Genomic DNA, 22,888 nt, shown 5'->3' on the forward strand with positions numbered 1-22,888 from the left:
AGAGATCTAAACAAAATGTTGGTTGAATGTGTAACCAGCCATGAGTTACTGCTTTAGTTTCAGCAAAACCACATATTCCAATGTACCTCTTGACTTAAATTCCAAAAGCCTTTTGAAAGACCCAAACTAAAACTTGTAGAACAACATTCTATATGTTGCACAACATTTACCTGGGCTGATCTTAGAGGGTGACAAAGCTGAAAGCAATGCACCCCTACAATAGAATCTAAAGAGCCAGATTTCCTCTTGGGATGATCCCACCTGCCCCGTGGTTTGGGCATGGGAGAGCCATGCTGCAGGGACTGACCCACCTGCCAGGGATGACCATGCCTCTGCAGAAAGAGTGCTGGTTGCAACACACACCTCACAGCTTTCCCACACCCTCTTTGACTACAGTTTTGGTCTCTTGGCAGCAAAGCTGAACCCATCTCCTCTCTGCCTCTGACATGCTGGCTCCAAGTCTGGGTGCTGCATCCAGACCAAGAGGAGGGAGCACAACTGTGATTGCTCCAGGATGGGACCCTGGGGGTGCAGACTGAAGGAGCCTAAGGGACAATATTACTCAGTATGGCAATGCAGCAGCCTGAGTGTACCAGCAGCCTCCTGCCGAGAGTTTATGACTATTATTTATATTTAAGTAGCATTTAAAGGGATTAAGCTCCTCCTGAACTAAGCACTTCAAACCTAGTTTCTGCTCTGGAGAGTTTATGAAGTTAATGGATAAGCACACATAAAGGATGAGGAGGGGAAACAGAGAAGTCCAGAGACTCGCTTAGCTCAACCCCACAGTGAGCAGAAGAGTTTATACATCTATTGTTGTAATTCAGTTTCCCATCCAGTGAATGATGTTGCAGTTAGAAGGCTGAAATCCTCCCATAAAACACTGAGAGTAGTATTGAATGTAATTAATTTATGTCAGACATAAAGGAGATCATGGATCTGGTAGTGGACAAGTACTCTAGAATAAATCAGAGCATGAGATCACGTAGACATTTGAATTTATCACTGAATTTTGCCAGCACAAAGTCGAACACTACCAGAAGCGTACAAAGTGACATGAGGCTTCCACACTTATAAGTGGATAAGGAGAATGTTATGTTTTTAATGACCTTACCAGAAACTCATCAAGTGTAATATAACTGCAAAAGTAACATATTTGTCATGTTTAGCTTGCATTAAATTGTAAAAAATCTGGCAAATATATCTAATTTTCTTTGGAATTAAACAAAAAAAAATACAAATATTGCAGTTCACAAGAAGTGTATGAACACATTTAAATAGATCCTTAGTTGAGATCCATTTTGGTGGGAGCAATTCAATCTAACTGAGAAATACTGCAGCTCTTAAACTTCAATTCGTATTATTCTAATACTTCTATCTTATCTTTCTTTAGCAACATTTTTTTTGGATAAATAATAATCCGAGAATATTCAATGCCATATAGTACATGACTGCTGACAAATATGTCAGAAAATATATACTGCCTCCTTCTTCAGCCTATTACTTCCTCATTACTTTCACTTCCAGTATTTTATGAGAAGAATAAATCTTGGTGATTCATATAGGTCTGAATAAAAGCATTAAAGTTTATTAGCATTCAGGGTAGCATATTATTTTTTTTATCATTGGTGGGACTTGAATGTGTTGTTAGGCATTTATTTCAGACCTGCACATGTCTGAAAGTGGCAGAATAAATAGAAAAAAACCCAGTAGTTGTTGTAAATAGATAATGCAAAGAACAGTTACACTGTTCCTGATCCTTTGCTTTAACCACTAATGCCCATATTTATCTGAAATCTATTGAATATTTGAAAATCAGTAGCACACAAATTCTTCTGTGTTTCCAGCTGTCCACATTTTCTAACTTTCACTTATTTCCCTTCATCAGAATATATGCCAGGAGGCCCTTCTGGATGACTCTTCTCCCAGTTTACCCACTGAAGATACAGAGGGATTCCTCAATACAAACTTCCTTCCACTGAGCAGCTGCAGGAACAGAGGACGTGTAAGTCCCCAAGCCCAGATCTAGGTCACAGGGCAAAAGGTGACTTGATCCCACTTATTTGCTAAAAAATCCAGAGATTTCTGCCATCTGTCCCTGTCATGAAGATCCTTCCTCACTTCTTCGGGAGCACTCAGTACACTCGACTTGCAGTTTAGCCCTGGCAATGTCATTCTCTTCCTCAAGGAATGTAAGCTCTGGTCATGGATTTTATGTTCTTAGTCAGTGGAATGAATGACAAATAAATGTGCTGAGGTTTTCTAAGACTGCTACAGATTATCAGTTTAAATATGCACTACATTTTCCCTTTGTTGTCTTTCAATGTTTTGTCTGACAAAGAAACTCTATGAAAGCCTCATATATAGGAGAATTTTGTAAGGTAAAGAGGACAATCCAGAAGAATAAATTTCTCTAGTGCTGTATTTAAGTTTAAGAAATAAAATGCATGAAGTGCATTTTAGTATTCCAGGTGAAGTCCATAGCCACATCTATAATGTATTACTAGTGTTTGGATCAGATCATTAAAGGCATGGTAATTCTTGGTTTTAAATGATCTGCACCTCCCCTTCCACCAATGTTAGACAGGGACTGTCAAGGTGAATCTCAGCAACTACACTTGTCTGTAGCCCTCCAGGAAATGTCATCTTCAAGGGAAACTTTACCTGAGTTAGGTATCCAGGGACAGGACAGTGGACACTCAAGGTGGGGGGTTAATCTCTATCCTAATTTCTGAATACCACAGGTACGTGCATGAGTACACAAGGCCTGTAAAAGCTGGCACCAAGAATTTCCACAGCTGTGGCAATCCTGCCCCTTTGAATCCCTACATTCCCTCTGTGCAGAGCACAAAATGTCAAGTTCTCTAGAGATCCTCAAGGTGGAAAGTTCTCTCTGCTGATGATGGAGTTAAGTTGCAAAAGACGTACTGAAGAAAAACTTAACAAATACACTGTTCCTACTCACTAATAAATTGCAAAGAGCTGCATTTGCTTCTGCAATTAGGTGAGTACAGCACTCCGAATTTTGATCTAGAAGTTATTCTGGCATGCAGTGAGAACATAATTTCTGGGTGACTAAGAAATGAGGCACTGCTTGCTAAATTCCATCTTGAATTACAGTGAGGCGGTGGCTTACAATTCACTCATCAGAATAAATATTTTAACAATTACACTAAATTTGGAAATGTCCAATATGTGTTTCTCATCGTATTTCCACAGAATCTGAATCACAAAATGCCTCCAACCTCAAGCCTCTAGCAGAAAACAGTTTACTAGAATTTAAAATAAAATCTCTTTTCTAGATAGAAAACAATCAAAACTAAGCAGGATGGACTTAAAAATATGTGGAACAAAAGTTTTCAGGTAGTCTTCTGTATCTCTGTCTCAAGTGGTATTTCTTCATTTTAACCCTACTGCTCACTTTATGACCCATTTTTTCATAATTTCTAGATATCCAAGTGATCCTAAAAGGGCATGAATTAAATTTCAAGAGAATGGTAGAGACCCATGAGAACCACATACTTTTTACAGCCTGTAAAAATTGCACTGAAAAGGTTTCATGTTCAGAGCCCTTGTCCTCTTTTTGTGACTAGAAAATGTTTGCCAAAGGAAACTGGTAACAGTAAACTGATATTATGATGAGTTTTGGATTTTAATATTCATTTAGAACTTAAAAAGACCTGCCTACGATGACTGGAAGTATTTAAAACCCCTCACTTAGAAACTACTTATTGCCTGCTAATGTACTTTCATTGTCCATGCCTTTGTCATGAAGTTTTACTGCCCTGGCACTTCCTCCTACTGTTGCTTCCCAAACTGTTTGTAACAGACAGTTCAGTTCAGGATACACAAATAATTTTTACGGAAAACAATAAGGAAAAGAACACCGTGATGTCTGGAGATTTAGAGAAGGTCTGGTCAACTGGCAGTGACTAAGCAAGCTGTTGAGGTCAACAGAGATTAGTGGGAAATCTGCAATATATTATGTACTGATTAGGTTTAACCACATTTACCCTCCTCGGGGAAGGAGTTCAGAATCAATATATTGGGAAATGGCTATCAAGATATTCAACTGAACTGCAATTTAATGTGATTTAAGAATACTATATAGCACCATGGAAGTTGCTATAGAAACAAACACATTTTTCATATTTATAATAGAGTATGTGAGCTTAATCTGCTAGGTTTTAAGGAATCCATGGAAACCTGGAAGTTCAGAGTTCTTGCTCCACTGCATTCTTGCTTCAAAAGCACAGGGTTGTTCTTTATTTATTACCTTCATTTGTACAAGCCCAGTGGAATGTAATCAAGCAGTTCTGATTTCATCTAGTAAGGAAATGGATATTTCACATATGTGAAAGAAAACTCTTCAGGAATACACATATTGTAAAATGTTCTCTTTTTTTTACAAAGAAGAGTATACAAATGGCAAATTTACAGTCAGTAAGTATATTTGGAAACATGGACTGATACATTACAAGCAGATTAGTGCTATAATTCTTCTTTCTGTGGCTGGTTTGTGCTCAGTAAGGGATACTAAAGGAGTTGAAATGGCCTAATTCCTACGCTAACTAAGAAACTGCCCTCCTAACTGATTTCAGGAAATCTTCTGCAGCAAGGGAAGATCTGGATGAAGGTGAATCTGTTTAGATGGTTTAGGATGGAGAATGATTTGCCATTCCTAGCTCCAGAGTACATAATACTTGGAGAGTACCGTTCCCTGTGCAGGACTGCATTGAGGATACAGGAGACAGGCACAACGAATTCAGCAACTGTTTCGTTACACACAGGGCTAAAAAAGCCTTTAGGGAATGTTTACTTTGCCTCACCACTTTCATGAGCCTGAAATCGTTTATCTCTTGGTAACTTTAAAATATAAAACTAATGAAAAAGAATAGAGATGTTAATACTGACTTGCTTCTATTGCTAAATATTTTACTTTCAGAATTCAGCGTGGAGCTAATGAAACTTTTTTAAATTCCTCTGCCCCTTTTTATATTTAATTTCTGGATGTGTCTGAAAATATTTATTTTTTTAGTTTTCTCAAACAAATGTTCACAGATATACAAGCTCTGAGTAGGATTTTGATAAGGTAGATGATATAGAGTTGGTGAGTGCTGCCATTTCACCCTTAAACAGACTTACTGATACTTTTCCGTATCAGTGAGTCACTGACTAGTAGCTAACTGGGATGGAAACAGATGAAGAAGGAACTCTTGTAAAGCTCGTCCTTACACATCACTTCTCTTCTGTAGAGGCTTTACACAGCACCAGATAGAATTATTTAGAACATACTCACACTCAAATTTACATCTCAGATTTTACAAAACCTTAAAAAAACATCTTTGTCAAGATTTTAATGCAGTATCTCTATTTCCATATGACCATGGGGCTATCAAAACTGCTTCAGGCAGAGAAAAAAAAAGCATATTTTCCTCCTGGAAACATTCAGGAAAAGAAGAACTCTCAGGCCCTTTAACCTTCCTCTTGAAAAATTTTGATCCAAGTTTTTCAACCAGTCCTAGTGTAGTGCTATCTATATGAGAGAAAAAAACCAAAGATCAAATATCTGTGACTAAGACCTCACATCATATTGACCACCTCTTTATCACAGGGCTCAGGATAACAGTAACACTTTTGGATAAACTTGATTTTCAAGCAAAATTTTCAGTTTTACCTCAGAACACTTCAGTGGTCAAATACAATTATTTATGCTTAGAATAATTAATGTTTCTCATAAGGATTAAAGTGATCAGAGAGACAGTTTTTTAACTATAGCTAGCGATATTAAGAGCTGTGAAGACTCAAAAACATCCTTTATCTTGCAATAAAGTTGATTTATAGAATGATCTATTTGAATGGATTCCTGTAAGAAATATATCTTGTAAAACCCTTTTTCTGAACAAGTAATGGTTAGACTTAGTACAACCTTGGCTGTGTACATCTAAATATATGCTAAACTAGAGATAGGAAAAGAGGGAAAAATAAGGTACAGCTTGTATTGGAAGGTATTTCAAAACTTACTTCATAACATCTCCGTCCTTGCGTCATAAAACCTATATTCAACTGTCAAATGTCATTAAAAATGCTCACCACATAAAAGTTTTGAAGGCTGCCTGACAGTAGGATACTCCTGTTTGTATGTCTTCTGAAGAACTAACAAAATATAAGCTATCAAGTGTCACAACGGGGCCATGAAATGTCTTCTCTTCGAGTCACAGGTTCGTTGAAGTTGAAAGAGACCTTTAGGATGATCAAATCCAACCATCAACCCACCACCACCATCTTCACCACTAAACAATGTCCCCAAGTGCTATATGCACGTGTTTTTTGAACACTTCCAGGGATGGTGGCTCCACCATCTTCCTGGGCAGCCTGTTCCAATGCTTGAGTACCCTTTCCACAAAGAAATTTTTCCTAATATCTAATCTAGGTCTCCTCTGCTGCAACTGGAGCCCATTTCCTCTTGTCCTGAGGAAATGCACCAATTGCATCTCATGGAAAAATATAATCTAAATCAATATATAAGATTATATCAGAATATAATCTCAGTGAATCAGTAAAAACTGTAACTGAAACAACCGAAGATCTTAGATACTTGAAATACATAAAGTCTGTTAATATAAAGATGAAATGGGATGGTACACTAAGGTGACTAGATTTCAAAGTCAGTAAGCTTGAAAAGCAGAATATGAACTTTTTCTTTCTCTAATAAATGGAATATTCCAATTATTAAACTGATAAAGTCTTGCTGATTTATTCAATAATTGATCACAAACTGCTGGAATTATATTCACCAACTGAAAGTGGAAAAAAGTGTCAACAGGATAAAACTCTTTTCCTTCAACTACTAAAAGAAGGGATTTGAATTTGAATGATAAGGTAAAAGGACACTAATAGTTTTCTTTTTTTCTTTTAATATGAATACTTAATGTATAGATATTTCCAGTTAGGAGATTAATTCCTTTTGGATGTATTTCAAAAATCAAAAGACAGCCTGCAGAATTAATACTGAATTGTAGAGGAAATTTAATCTAATTTCATCGTCAAATATTTGTGATGAATACATGTTCAACAGCATTTCAGCTGAATGCACTGGAATTTGATTAACCCTGAAGTCCCTGCAGTATGGGAGAGTATGATCAAATTATCACCCATTTATAAAACTAAAGGCACATCATACTTGACAGCTTACTTGGTCTTGGTGTTGACTTAGTGGTCGAGAGTGGGCCAACTTCTCTGGCAGCCTTCTGTCGAGGATGTGTCCATTCTCCAAACGAGACTCCCTGGGCTTGTCAAACCAATCTGTTTCTTCTCGACGGAGATGGTAGGCTTTGAAAACCAAGGACAGGTCAAATGCTCTGATCCAGGGCTGGGCAAAGGGCAGTAATGTGCATTGTGCAGAGCAAACATGCAGAGTGGTTATCAGTTGGCCATGCAGCTAAAGCAAAGTTACAGGTGAGACTTGAGACATTGAACTTGAGCATTATTTAGCTGTGATACAGCAAAGGGAGAAGATTCTGTTTATGTCAAACCTATGGATATTAAATACAGAAGAAACCTGCTGCTGCTGAGTGCTATAGTCATCTTCCTTCAGGCAGCTCAGAAATACACTGCCGATTTCACATATCTCTAAAATGTTTGTTGAAAAAGAAATTAGTCAAATTAGTTACTGTGCAGTAGACTAAATTAAAAAAACCTAAGAAAACCCCAAAAAAACCCCAAAATAACCAACCCTCAAAACCCAAACTCCACTAATTCCCACGTTTCTGAACTGAATATTGGTTCAAAATACTTTAGAACTCCTTACAGGGAAATTGTGAATTCTTTGTAAAATCAGTATCAACCCGAATCAAAGTAGATAGGAAGCAATCTATGTAACTCTTTGTAATTGTAAGCAGAAATATTGCAAGGGTTCTTATTTTAAATTCCATCCCCTGATTTTGCAGTATGAACCTTTGTGTATGGCTTGTAAGCCAGCATGTTCTTCCTGTAATAATTCTACAAGTCTAATGTTCTTCTATTTGCAAGAGTTTTAAATCTGTATAAAATCCCTTTTGGGGATCAAATAACACTATTTCATTGAAATCAGTTCTAAAAATGCATATATTTATGTTACTGACTATTGGGTCAGCTGACATAGGTGTCACTCCATTTGGATCAGAATCATGTCCTATGTGTTTAATAATATTTCCACTATATAATATATATATATATCTCTGTTGCTTATCAGTGTAAACCAAAGCATTGTGCAGTTAATTAGAATGTAATGTAAGTTTGAATTTTATGCTTTATTAAGCAAGATAAATTTGGAAATCAAAGAAAGATCATATTTGTTTTAGTAAAACCACAAGAAAATGCAAATCTTGAATTAAGGTCAGTTATTGCCACAGTAACAAGAGTGTGTGTTGACGTGACACAGAAGAAAATTTAAAAGGAAAAATGGTAGTGTGCATAATCTTTCCTATTTAGTTGTGAAAGTAAACATAATCTAGCTGGTTTAACAAATAATTGGGAAAAAATAATGGGACAAAATTATTATTATTATTTTATTAAATTTCTCCCCCCAAAAAAGAGAAATAATATATATGCATGATTTTGGGAAAATACTATTTTTGTATGTGGTAAAAACAACACCCTGTATTATATTAGGCCTTCAGAAAATTCTTAATCCTGTTTCAGATATTATGCAGTCTCTTCCTTCACAACTGTGCACAAACTTAACCTAACAAGAAATGGTTTAAAAATATTATTTAGATCAGCATATAGGAATTACCTTAAACATTATTAAAGGTTGATGCTTGTCTGGCTAGTGATTAGTTATTGAATAACTGCTCTCAATAAACCATTATGATCTAATATACAAATCCTTTATGCTTTACACATTCATGCCAATTGACTAGTGCCTGCATACAGCAGGTTGGTTCATAACTCATCCTGACAGAACTTCTTACTGAAGCTTGCATGAAGAACCTAATGCATTTTACTGATCCCAGATGCCAGTGCTGACTATCACAATCTGTGTCATTAGCAGATGAAAGAATGATACTTTTTTTTTTCCTCCTGCCCCAGTTGAAATGACTTTTGCTGGATTTCTTCTTTTGAAAACGTAGAATTCCATATTGCAGTTCAAACCTGCCTACCTGTTTTTATCAAACTGCTGTAAATATGTGTATTTTATATGAAATTTAAAAAGATATGTAGGTGTATATGGACACACACACGCCACACTCACATGTACATACACACACCATTGGTTTTGGCTTACTCAGCTGGGATTTGATACAGCTGGAAACCTGAGAACGGCCAAGATGAATTACTGACAGCCTGAGAGGGGTCATCCTTTTATTCTAAGACTAACAGTATGCAGCCAGATGGTTCCACCTGTAAAAAACTCCTGCTGGAGTCAGTAAGGTCCCATGCTGTTAACTCCAAACAGCTTAGCCAGGTGATATTGAACTCCAGGCTGTGGAGTCCAGAAAACATGATTAGAGAAGCAGTAATGATCAATCTAAATCCCATAGATGAAAAATTACAAGGCATTGTCTGCGTTGATGTTTTCATGTCTCAATTTTAAACTCCTAAACCCTACCATATAATTACCAAATTAGCACATAGCAGAAAAAAAGAATCCTTTAGGTAAGAAAAGGTACATTTTATGTCTTCTGATATAAAAGCTGACCAGCAAGGACTATTTATATTCATAGAACTGAGTACTAGCTTCAGCATTCTTGAAAATTAGTATCTTCAACATACTTAGTAGCGTGTGGAAACTGTCAGCTAGGGGGTTGATAGAAACCTATTTGCTGGCTCAGAGCAGAGCATTCATGATATTGGGAACCCTGAGAAAATACCAGGTATTTCAAAAGCTCAAAATGAAATTTATTTTCAATGGGTAGCTCTGGATGTTGCGCTCTTTTGATACTAGAGGTGTTTTTTTAACCTGTTGGAAGTTTGGAATCCCAGTGTCAGTACTACTTGTGTGCTGAAGCATGGTTTTAAGATTTGTTACAGTATGTACTTAGTGAAAAACAGAAGGTTTAGTCTCAAAGTCTTACAAAAAATAAACAGAAATTCAAGCACATCTCTCAATTTGAACAGAAGAAAAACAATTTAAATTTAATACTTTGACTTAAATTCATGTTTAAAAGTCTCCTAAGATGATAAATCAAGCTGTAGCACAAGAAGAGTTTTCCTAAGTCAGTGCTTAAGACTGATTTCTTTTAATGAAATCACACCACCATGCAGCAGTTGGTTAAAAAAAAAAAAAAAAAAAAAAAAAAAAAAAAAAAAAAAAAAAAAAAAAAAAAAAAAAAAAAAAAAAAAAAAAAAAAAAAAAAAAAAAAAAAAAAGAGAAGCAGCAAAGTAAACTGTGTTAAAAGGCTGGATGAAACAGGTCAGAATACGTGTCCACTGTCAGGGCAACAAGGCACTAGAGAGAAGAGTGCAGTCCAGAAAAAAGAAGGCCATAACTTTCTATAGAACAGTAACTGCTTCTTTGGAACACTTTTTGTTTTACATCCAAATCATATGAATTATTTTCAATACAGGTTACTTGCTGTTAGCGTATTTGAAAATAATGTCATAAAGCGTTTTCATTTCCCAAGAAATAAACTATTTTTGAAGATGAAACCTTGAGAAAAATTAGAAAAAGATTGCTAACAAACGGGAAGCCCTAGTGTTCAGTGACATATCAGTGACATAGATTAATACAGAATATGTGAATGGAGTTAAAGTACTTCTGAGAGGGTGGGACTAATCAGAGACTAATTTAAAAGGAAAATATGTTCTACCTGAAGTGTTACATATATCTTGTAAAAATATATATATGCAAAACTTCTTGCACTGTAGGGCAGAAATATAATTCCCTATGACCTGTTTATATGAATTAGAATAGGGCCAAATGGGATTTTTTTGTTCTGTTTGGTTCTCCTTAGTCTTCAGGAGGAAAAGTTCTCCATATTTCACAATGTCACTCTAGAATGATCTTTAAAAGTCACAAGTTGAGATGAGACATGATAGCATCTACTTATTTAGGGATAATTATACAGTTGCAACTTGGGGAGCTCCTTTCAATTGTTTTCAGATTTAATTATAGGAATCTGGGTGCTAATTTAAGGACAATGTAAAGTCTTAAACTTTTGATAAAAATCAAAAAAGCTGATGATCCTGAGTCTCTCCTGAAACACAGAGCTCATGAGGAGGTTGTAAATATCTAGGAAATATGAAAAGAAACTTACAGAACAAAGACCTTAATATGTAGTATGAGAAAGGCAAATAGATCAAACTTCCTAATGCTTATGGAAGATTCAGCACGTGTTAAAAACCAAGAATGTAATAATGAATGGAGGTTAGTATAAACCTGAAAAACAAACCATTCTACTTCATAATCATGCAAATGTGTCTTTTGAGACAATCATTGCCATTTACAGACAATATAGCGCATGCAAAGTCTCTTTTATTGTGCAGTAAATACACATAAAAAGTTAAGGGAGCGCATACAATTTTGAACATATTAATTTCATTTTCTTTCAAACTGTCTTTATGAATTTTAAACAATTTAGAATATATTAAGCCTGAACTGACTCAAACAAAACTGATACATAATTTGCAGTTATTAAGTACTCAACATCAGCTTTAACATTCTGCTGTACTTATTCATAAGCAGCATTTTTAATTGCACCATTTATAATACATCAGAAATGTTCCTTTCATGAACCTAAGTAAGATAAACCCTTGTGCTTATTTGGCAGACATATGTATGGGGTGCACATAAAAGCAGCTACGCTGCATAACCCACCAATAGAAGTAAAATACTTTATGCAAGTTTATTGAAGGTTGAGATTGTCTTGAACCATCCAAATGGCAAATTATCTTACATAATCACAATTCTGGATGCACAGAAGTCCACATGACAGGATGCTTTCAAAAACCATATGTGGAATGTTATTTTGCTATCACGTTAGGCTCTACATGGTGCTAACATATAATATGCACTTAATGAACAGACTATTTCTATATAAACACAGATCTAAATTGGTGCATCAGGAGATGGAATTATCAGTTCCTGAATTCTATTATGAAATTTCATGCAAATAAAATTACTAGAGTTTTTTTTTAGAGATTTGGGAGAATATTTCCAAATCCCAACAAAAACTATTCAAAAAAGTTCAATGATTCACAGTCACTGGAGAAAGTTCCACATAAAGACTGATGGGAGGGTCTGTATTGTACATGGAGTGTTCTACACAGTATCATTGGAAAAGTAGACATAAACAAGTGAAAAGGAAAATGCACAAGCAAACCAAAAGGAAAGCAAATCAACAACAATATAGTGAGCATGCTATAGTAGCTTAACACCATCCAGAAACTGCTGTTAGGGCAAAATAAAAAATATCAAATAAAACAAAGCAAATCAAACCCCAGAAATGTAGATACACAGAAGATGCACCAAGGAACAGAAAAAGAACAAGTCTTTGAAGTATAACAAAAATTAGACACATGCATAGAAATGAGGATTTTGGTTGTGATAGTAAGATACCAGTCTGAGGCCTAAATTACCTTCACTGTCTGACATGGCATGCTGGAAGTCATCCATGATGAAGGCTATATCTCGATCATAGCCTCGAGTCCGTGACTCCTCCCTCATATGCTGCTGGACCTCAGGTAATGAATGGCTTGATCCAAACTGGTCCCTGGTATCTGCAGATATTGGTGGCAAGGGTCCAGCTGCTGCTCTTGCCATTCCCATTGGCTGTCCAACAGGACTAAGTGGGCTCTCCTCCTCTGAGTTCTGTGCTACTATTGGGATCCTTCCCCTGCTTTGGCTAATAGGTAGACTGGTAGGTTTAGTTCTTCCAGAAGGTGCTGCATGGCTAAAGGAAACATCTAAGGGTTCAGCTTCTTGGGCTTTCAGTCTTAAAGAAGAACTGGAAGAATCCCTTTTCAATGACAGATCGAGCCCATACACTGAGGAGGGTCTAGATGAGGGCCTAGATCTACTACCACTGCTATAAGACTTGTCTGCTTCATCTTGTAGAGTGGATCTCATTGTTGGACCTAGTGCAGTCCCAAGGCCTGCTCCAATGGAGGACGTCAGTGGTGGCCCCATGTATTTCTGTTGGTCACTGATGTTTTTTCTAAGGCCATAAGTAATATCATCCTGAAGAAGCCTTGCCCTAGTAGTAATTCCCCCAAGTGTTGAAGTGCTAGAAGTCATATAACTTGAATAGTCAGGCTCAAGGTCTCTGCTTTCTTGGATAGGTGAAAACTTTGTTAGTTTGGGGTCTATCAAAGCTTTCTTATGTTTTGACTGCTTCTGGTAAAGGAGGGCTGCTGGGAGCTGCTTAGCAGCCTGTTTCTCAAGAGTAAGCCTGCCTATGCTATATTTCTCAGATTTTGGAAAATGCCTGTAGCTGCCCTCTCCGTGGTAATACTGTGACAGGCCAGCCAGATGATCAAGACTTTCTGCACCTCTACGGAATTCTTGCTTTATCTGGTGTTTTAGAAGTTTGAGCTCATAGGGGTCCTCCATTGGGTCTTCATCAGCTTTAACATAGGAATGTAACCTAGAGGAAGTCTGCAGTGGTGCTAGGAAGTCTGACACCTCTTGTGCTCTCCTGGCTTCAGTTGTGCGAAGCAGTCGATCTGTTTTGGTCAGATCTTTCTCATGGAGGCTAAAACTGGAACCGAGTGCTCCTGTTCCTTTAGTAAGTTCTCCTATATCATCAATCAGCACATAATTTCGGGGTGTATGGTGGTGATCTATATCTGCATAGAACGAATCTGCAGATATGCTTGAGATAGGGCTGCTTGCTATGCTGTTTCTCTCATCTAGTCCTATCCTTAAGTCCAAAGTAGAGTATTTACTGCCCAGCTGGGAAACTGCATAACTATTGTCAGTTGAAACTGGTGCTATCATGAGAGGCTGATTGCGAATTACATCATAGTTTGTTGTTATCTTAGGCTCCAAATATAATGTGGTCTGTCTTGGCTTTGGCTGTATCACCATCATCTGTGATGAGAGTTGGTATGATGGCTGTTGAGATGGTGGAGGTTGAGCCTGTGGAGTATAGGACATAGTGGCTCCTGTTTGGAAAGCTGTCTGGGTCTGATAAGGTGAAACCTGCTGGTGATACAAAGGCTGCTGTTGCTGGTAATGTGATTGCTGTGTGAACTGAGTTGGTGCTTGAGTTGGCAGGGCAGGAGATGAATACTGATATTGAGCATATGGGCTTGTAGCAGGGGCAAACTGTGTTTCTGGTTGGGTTTGTGGTGGCATAAACTGGTTAAATTCTGTCTGGGGTGCAGTACGTGGTCTTTCCAAGCCATGCTGAGTTTCTATTCTGGTTGACCTGGTATTATTAACTTCACTGTCTGACATATAATCACGTTCTTCTGCTACTCCTTGGAGATAGGCACGCTCTCTCTTTTCTCTTTCTTTTAGCAGGGCTTCTTTCCTCCTATTAATGCCCATTTCCAAGTATCTCAGCTTGGCATCTATTTCTTTTTCCTCCTCATCTAGCTCTGCTTGCTTCTTCCTAAGCTTGGCTGATTCACGTTCGACCAGATCCAACTCCCTGTCTATATCCTGAAGAATTTTGGCTCTGGCCATAGTGGTGGTCCTACAAATCCTTCTCCGCGAAACTGATCCCACAGAAGTATATGGGGACTGAGTTCCTGCCGTTGCTTCCTCTGGAGGTGGGTTGGGCAGAGTCCTCTTCACCTTCTTCTGAGTGCCTGATGGAGTTATGCTTGAAGGACCTTTTGACTGCAATAGAAGAAACAAGACTGAATCACTATTTGGGAGGCAAATTATTCCCAAGTTGTTTCAATTTTTTTTCATGGAATGGCTTCATATCTTAACCACATACTTTCCCTAAGAGAGAGAAAAGCTTGAGGTATCTGTGAATAAAGAAGCAGGAAACGGCAAGAAAAAGTGCTGTCAGCCTGCTAAAGATCAGGAAGATGAGCAATCTAATGCAAAATAAGGGTGGCACTCACCAGGACTTTGTTCAGCCTAAGACTGAAAACTCTGCCTTATATTCCTGAAATTGAATTGACTGTAATTTAAGGTGTTTTTTTGTTTTTTTGTTTTTTTTTTTTGAATTTCCATATGCTTATACACAAACACATTCAAGGCATGTGTGTGTGGGATGGGAATACATATACATATACACCTCCCTTTTATATAAAATTTAATTAAAAGGTTGTATAATTAAAAACATACATACATACACATTTATATCTAAATTTATGTATAATCTGTACAGTCAAATAGGTGACTCTGAGCCAGACACTGAGATCACAGAAAGCAGCTATAACTTGTACTGAAATCCAGACACCATAGCAGCACTTTCTGGTGCCAACACATTTGGTACAACGGCAGTTGTTACATAATCTTTTAATTTTTGCCTCACCTCTGATGCTAAATATATGCATTTCAGGGGAGATCCTTATGCTTTACAAAACTGGTATGAGCTTTCTTCAGTTCACTGAAGACTTTCATAAGTGAAATTTGTTCCAGTTAGAAAGCTAGTTTAAAACTTTTAAAAAATCAACACTATAAAATTAAAGGACTTTAGTTCTGTCCAGATGTCCAGACTTCCCCACAGTTAATAGCAGAAGAGTGATTCATCCTGATCTTGGAGAAATATCTGCCTTAGGCTGATGAATCATTCTTTGAGGTGCCAATCTCTCTTCATCAACAAGGAAAGTAGGCAATGCAACTGGTTAGATGCAATTTAATTTGCACCCTAAATTACTATATAACTGTATTTCATAATTTTTTTTTTAGTTTTGAAGTTAGTTTAGGTTCCACGCAATGTAGATAGATTAAGAAGTGGGACCTGATTGATTTTGAAATTGTATCTTATCTCACTAATAGCTTCAGAGAAATTTTGCCTCAACAAAGGAAAATGGATTGATCTACATATATACACGAAAAAAAAAAAAAATCAGTTCAACCATTACAGAATGCAGACATGATGATAGCAAAATATGGAAGCATTTTATCTGAGTTTAATAAGCGAAGAATAAAAAAAAATATTAACCAATCCACTCTTCTGCCTTTACAGGTAAGGACAGCATTTCTGCAAGCATTAACTGTTTTTAATTAAAAATGGAATTTCTTTTAAAATAAATGCTACTTCTCTCAGATAAGAAGTCAACAAAATTAATTTTAATTAGGAGTTTATAAATCAGTATTTTCTCTGTTTATTCTAATATGGCATCAAAAAGCTGTAAAAGCTTTTAAAAAAGGTGCTGATAATCCCCTTTTGCTGCTCCTGTTACCTAGCTTTAGCAAATTACAACACTCAACAAATCATTTGCCATGGGACTTTAAAGAAACATTCGCTGCATTTTCAAATGCCATTTCAGCTCTTTCATTTTCTTCATCTAAATTCCATCAACTTTTGCATGTTTCAGATTGCAGTAAAAGGAATTTAATCTTTTCAGCTTCCCATGGCCATTTCCCAAACCCATGTTGTGCCAACAAATCAAAGGAACTAATTTTCTCTTGCTCAGTGTGTACTTATAAGCAAAGACAAATTAATCATCTACAGTAGGTTTAGTTGGCTAATAATTTATATTGTAAAAGCAGTGTAATACCACTGCTATTTCCCCCTCCTGAACTGAAATAGCAATCGCAGATGGTGGAGCAGTCACAGATGGTCACTGGTATTGGGAAGAGCTATTAATAACGAAGTCATTAAAAGGTTTACAAAAATTTATGTAATTAATATTTTCAGATGATAGTTAAGCTGTGGATTAATAAATTCCAGTGTCAGACTATTACACATTTTATAAAAACACCCCATATCTTGTTCTTATATCTGTCTGTATCTAAAGAATCTTAGAATAATAGACATTACAGGAAGATTCACCACTTGCTTTTGAAAAAGTATTGATAACCTCTAGTTCTCAGTTGCTATTCTCAAAAAAGGCAAGTCTTAATTACTTTCACTTGATATTTATATTGAGAGAAGAAAAAAAATTGTTTTAGTGCTGAAATAAAATGCGCGGCTTTTTCTTCTTCCTGGATGGTACCTGGGAGCTGTGTTAGTAGATTGAAGGGAAGTTTACCTGCAGTATTTTGACAGACAACTTTAAAGTAGCTGTTATTAGTTTTTGCATTTCCTTTAATTTGTTAAATAGCAGGGGAAAGAAAAATCTTTGCCAAATTCTAATCTCTTTATCAAAATAATTGGGAGTGGAAGGGAATAATTTTGCTGCCTAGTCCTATCCCTGTATTTTTGGTCCTTGCAACATATTTATAAAGTTATACTCATTTTACATTCGAATTACACAAAGGAAAGATGGGCAGAAACCTTCATGAGACTACTCTGGAGTCACATAAACTTATCAAATACAAGCAGGCATTCTTAGACCTTACAATCTCTGGTTAAAGGTTAAGTTAGATGTCAGGCAGGTGACCGTAGCAAGCTCTCTGACTGAAGAAGCCATGAAGTTTTCTACCATATTTTATCACATTTTCCATCATCTTAATTCTAATCAGTTTACTTCTAGCTATCTATCACCACCCTCACTAATTTTTTAAAATCATTCTGTGTTTAGCAAATCATCACTCTAAATGTTGACTGTGAACCTCAAGAACTACAAGTAAATTATTCTGTTTCTTGTTTCACCATAGCATTCATATAAACGTTACTATCTTATTTTTGATCCTCGTATAATTTCACACAAGTCTGAGATGTCCCTTCAGGATGGACTTAGTGATAATCAGATCTGCTTTGAGGCAAAGCTGACCTTGTTAAAATAAGTCCAAAGCTTGTGCTTGAGATAAAGCTACAGAGATGTTCTCCCCAATATTACAAATTAAAGAACCGAGGAACAAACAATCCTTCCCTCCCCCCACCATTTTTTAAGCTTAAAAATGTTTTGAAATAAAGGTAGGAGAAAGAATGCTCACTTTTGCAGTTCAGTGACAAGATAACATTGCAGTGAAGAAATCAAAACACTGAGCTGAAGGTTACATGCAAACAGATTTAGCAAAACCTCCCTTTTTTGCCTTGTCAATACAAATTAGTCTTGATGTGGGCTATCTTCTGAGTTTTAATTTATAGAGGTCATCCAGATAAAGGCTTGTGAACTCTCTTAAATTGTGTGGTGACTTTGGAATAACTCCTTTGAGATGACCATACTATTCCTTGTGAACCTTTTAAAAAATACCTTTTTCTACCTATTTTTGTCTTTTCCAATTTGCTGTAATTGTGGATAAGGTCAGAAGTATTTGAACCCACTATAAGAATCAGTCAAATACTAAGAAATACTCCTATTTTTCTGCTTCATGTTTTAAAGAGATAGTTTATTTTGGGAGACTGAATGGCTCAGGATACCTGTGATGAATTTCTGCCTCTAAATACTGTTTTTGATTCTAGTTACTCCATCTTTCTTGTCCTCTCCTCAAATGAATTTTTGAATGTGATATGCTGTTGTTCATGTATCCTCCCCACTCTCCATTCACATAGCTGTGCTTGGATATTAAGTTCATTTGCTCAGAGAACTGAGGTTTCACACTTGAGCATACAAATCTTACATACTTGCACATTTGAATTTTAGTAATAAAAATGTAACCCTCATTATTCATTGTTCTTTTAACATTTTCTGTGATCACAACACAAGCAAAATTCAGCTTATTCTCCTGTCCTCTTTAGAGCTGAAAAATAGACCTGTTTTTTTTGTTTGTTTGTTTTGGTGGGGTTTTTTTTGGATATGAGTAGGGAAAAATTCTGCAAATGTTGTATACAATATGTATACATATATTCATATGCACAAACCAGTAACACTTGTGATGACAGCATCCTTATTAGTTTGCCCCCACTAGACTATGTAATATACAGTGATGTCAGACTTATAATCTGTGATGTTACAGAAAGCAAAGTGGGTCAGAGCTGAGGTTGCTCCTCTGCCACAATCCCTTGAAGACTCAACAGCATGGTGGAAATCCTGTTCTACAACGTAAAGGAACAAAAACTCACTCTCTGCAGGCCTAGATTTCCTGAACCATTTGATGTTGATTTGCAACACACTTGAAATGTCAGTAGAAAAAAATCTGTACCCTGATTTTTCTGTTACCAGAAAAACAATGCAAATAATATTTTTTGTCTTCAAACAAGGACCATGCAGTCAATAAACTTGCTTGGAAAACTCACGAATAGCATCAGTTTGAGAGACAAACACGGATGTGTTAAAAGAAATTACTGGGAATAAACTGTTTGCATCTGATAAGATGTCAGGTAGTCATGGGACAGAAACTACTCCCCCAGTCTGGAAGAAAGATCACTTAAGGTGGGGACCAATGCAGGTTGTTAAGGCAGCAGTGGAATGGCAGGTGAAGCCTGTGTTGTAGCTCTGTGTGTTCCACTTATCACAGCTTGGATTTTTCATGTAAAAAAAACCTTCCCAAATGCAACCCCTCTAAAGCCCCAGAACATACAATAAAAATTTCAATTGTAATGAAGTTGTTCTACTTATAAAGGTTTGGAATGTGTTATTCAGTATTACAGCATGTGCTCTTCATTCTTAGAAATGCATCAGAAAGAACAGCTAGAGATTCTGGCAATTCATTATTTTAAACATTTAACTTACTACAAAGAATCCAAATGATTCTGTTATCATTTATTAAAGACCTCTCGGTAATTTAACAGAATCTTTAAAATTGATTGAAAATGAAGCCTAATTCCTAAAGATACTAACATAATACAATAGTTTTAGATTACTTCATTGTAAGTTTGGAATCCTTAACTGCATCTCCTTGTAGGATGGAGGCAAAGGTACTGAACAATGTTTTGCAGCTTATCCCGTGCAAAGGAATAGTTTCTCACTTAAGTTTTTCTGGACTTTTCTGGACTTAATATCTATTGTTTGGTAACCACTGACCAGTTTTGGACCAGCTTTGTTGACTCTTGGTAAAAAACATTAGAGCAAGAATACTGAGAAACTCCTCTCCACTGCCCAAGTCTGACATAGGAACACTCCTATGGCATAAAGAACCACAGAGTGTGGGAACCCACCAGGGTAAAGGGAAGCAGATCGGTTGTGGATGGTAAGGAAAACATATTAAAACATTTATAAAAGCTAGTCTCATCAACTAGTGCTGAGAATGGAGTAGTACCTGCTCTGAACAGATTCTAACCATCAGTAAAACCTTATCCTACAATCAGTACTGCCTTGGCTTGTGTGCCACTGCTGGCAAAGGGAGTGGAAGAATAATTTGGTGAGCTGGCTTTGGCCTTGTGTATGGGAGTGAAATACTGTGCTTCATGAATAATATACTAGAGCTATTCCTTAATGCAGCTCTTGCCTTTTTCTTTTCTGCAAGTATGTTGCTCTGGGGACTGAGCAGTCAGCCAGAAAACTAGTTTCTAAATCACTACACAGTAGTACTGAGATGTCAGTCAGTCTGATTTTCTCTCTCTCCTTTTTTTTTTCCCCACTCCTTTGGAGGCCTGCAAAGATAAATTTCTCTTCTGTTAGGCTCAATATAACTTTTTTAGAAATAGTCTATTCCAAAACAATAAGATTTTTTCAGAGTTTTCTTGCTTTCCTTCTAGTCAGTCACTCATTCCTCAGATGAGCACTTCTGTACTTTCCATCCTCTTGCTCCTTTCATTTTCTCTGTGAAATTGCTTGAAATTGCCATTTTCACTTCAAATGCAAGGGGAAGAGCATAGTGCACTTCCTAACAGCTGACGTGACGTGAGATACCAACTTCTTTCCTCAGTTAAACACATAAAAGGCCATATGCTTCTTTTGATCTTGAGAGGAGAAAGGAGAAATTTAAAGGAAATTTGATATGCAAACGTCAGACAGATATGGCCCATACACAGTGATTTTCAGAGAGATCTAAACCTATGTGTCATCTACTTTATGAGAGCAGACATAAGAGTTATTCCCAGTTGTTTGCACACAAGACATAGTTTTACACAGACTAACCGATTCGTGATTCATTTGGAAAATGACTGACAACTTTTTTGCCTGTAAGGGCAATGAGGCAATTCCCTCCTCAATTTCTAAAAATTAGAAATAGCATTTTAAATCAGGAGGAATACATCACTGGAAATTCAGTTTGTGAGAAAAATGAAATCCAGTGTTTTGAAACTTTGACTTTAAATGCTGTACTTGGAACAACACCCTATGTATGTGCATTTAACAGATTTTAGGCAACATTCACATTATTCAAAAGTTTTATGTTTTCTTACCTTATATCTCTGAACCATATCTATACTATTTGATTCTTCTGCTTACTGAAGACTTAGTGCAATTCAACACTGCTTGTAATTTTTTTCTTTTGTAGCTTAAGCCTTATACAAAAGGGAAACATTTCTGGCTAACCCACAGCAACACTACCTTTAAAACTCATTTGAAAACCATTATTTTCTTTTTTTATTTGTAATTTCTTTTTCCATCTGTTATTCTTTGCTATTATCTTTGCAACCATATTACTTATGGTTGGGGAAGTCCTCAAAACAGAGGAACATGGTCCAAATTTCAAGTGACAAATACAGATTTATACTTTGCTAGAAAAAGCTTGAAAACATTGCAGGAAATATACAGCTGCTATGTAGGCAATACCTACTGATGCTTCCTAAATACTTGTCTTTATAAGCTTTGTTCTAAAATATGTTACATATCCTTAAATGTTTTATTCATATATCAGGATACTAAAAGATATCAAGGGACTTAACAAAAAGAAAACACTATTCCACCATTTCTACAATACTGTGTTTTCAATATCAACTCCAGTTAGCACTCTGAGTGCTAAGGTATTTCAGTGCTAGTCTGGGACTGAAGCCTGACTCTGATAAAGAATTCAAAATAAATACCTTTGTCTGAGAATTAAAATCTTTTGTCATTTGTAAATTGCTTTTAAGAAGATAGTCCAATTTTTGTTTGAAACAAAAAAGTATTAGAATTAATGGCTTTTCCTGTACGCTATCTTCCTCATGACTCATGAAAATTTCTGAGGAGGACGTTTCTGAAGCATACTCTGCTTTGACAACCCAAAAGATTATGAAATAAATGAGAAAACAGAGGATAAGGTATACAGCAGTCTAGGTACTGCATAACAATAGTTTGGACAAGAGAAAGGTTCACTATCTGCAGAAAGACTAATGGCAAAGCTAGAATTCCTCTGAGGCAGTTGCTTAACAAGATTAAGACAAAGCCTGTAGATTCATAGTAACTCTGTACAATACCATACATTGCATGCTGCACTACAACATAATCAGTGTTTCTTTATCAATCATCACTTCTTTTTTTTTCCCCTCTATTGTTTCCACTGACTTTTAAAAAGGCATTTTACATAAAAACAGAGCTGTAAATACTCAGAACTTCTCTGTCTAACCTGTGGGAAGTTATAAAAAGTTCTGTGATTCGGGTGGACAACTCGATGCCTGTGCTAGGTTAAGATACAGTCATTGTTAGCACTTGATGAGCCCTGTCTCCAGCACAGCCCATTTTTGGATTTAACTAACTAACTAACGACAAAGAACTGTACCTTAGTAATATCTTCTGATACAGAAGCAATGTGATTCTCTATTGGCAATTGAAAACATCTATATTAAAGGATATTGAACCAAAATATTAAATGTTAGCTTTGGGATTTGTTAATCATGAAGCTACTTGTGACAATAGAGAAAGACATCACTCAACTTTATCTTCAAATTAAAGAAAACTTGGAATTAATCATTCTGCATGTAATGAAATAGCCTTAGCATGGGCTCATTCCCTCATAGAGATCAATAATACACTATTTCTCATCATGTACCACAAAAATCATTATGTGTCATTCCCCTCAGTCAGAATAATACATTTTATTTGAAACTCAGATCTCATCTATGGAAAATTTCACTGGATTATAAAG

At 36.4% G+C, this 22,888-nt stretch overlaps 1 protein-coding gene across 9 annotated transcripts in view; it reads right to left on the reverse strand.

Moving 5' to 3' along the window:
- The window catches only part of PCLO (piccolo presynaptic cytomatrix protein), a 339,690-nt gene that overhangs the window by 133,004 nt on the left and 183,798 nt on the right, over nt 1–22,888 (reverse strand). For 8 of the 9 annotated variants that reach the window (XM_027883652.1, XM_027883655.1, XM_027883654.1 and 5 more), the window contains exons 7-8: nt 12,562–14,770; nt 7,184–7,332 (exon numbers count right to left, since the gene is read on the reverse strand). In XM_027883652.1, the coding sequence (XP_027739453.1) occupies nt 7,184–7,332; nt 12,562–14,770 (2,358 nt within the window). The remainder of the gene's footprint in view (nt 1–7,183; nt 7,333–12,561; nt 14,771–22,888) is intronic. The other variant, XM_027883653.1, reaches the window with a different exon arrangement.

Source organism: Empidonax traillii, unplaced genomic scaffold, assembly GCF_003031625.1.
Source record: "Empidonax traillii isolate 1590-97213 ecotype Southwest subspecies unplaced genomic scaffold, ASM303162v1 scaffold131:size1687323, whole genome shotgun sequence".
Classification (NCBI taxonomy): Eukaryota; Metazoa; Chordata; class Aves; order Passeriformes; family Tyrannidae; genus Empidonax; species Empidonax traillii.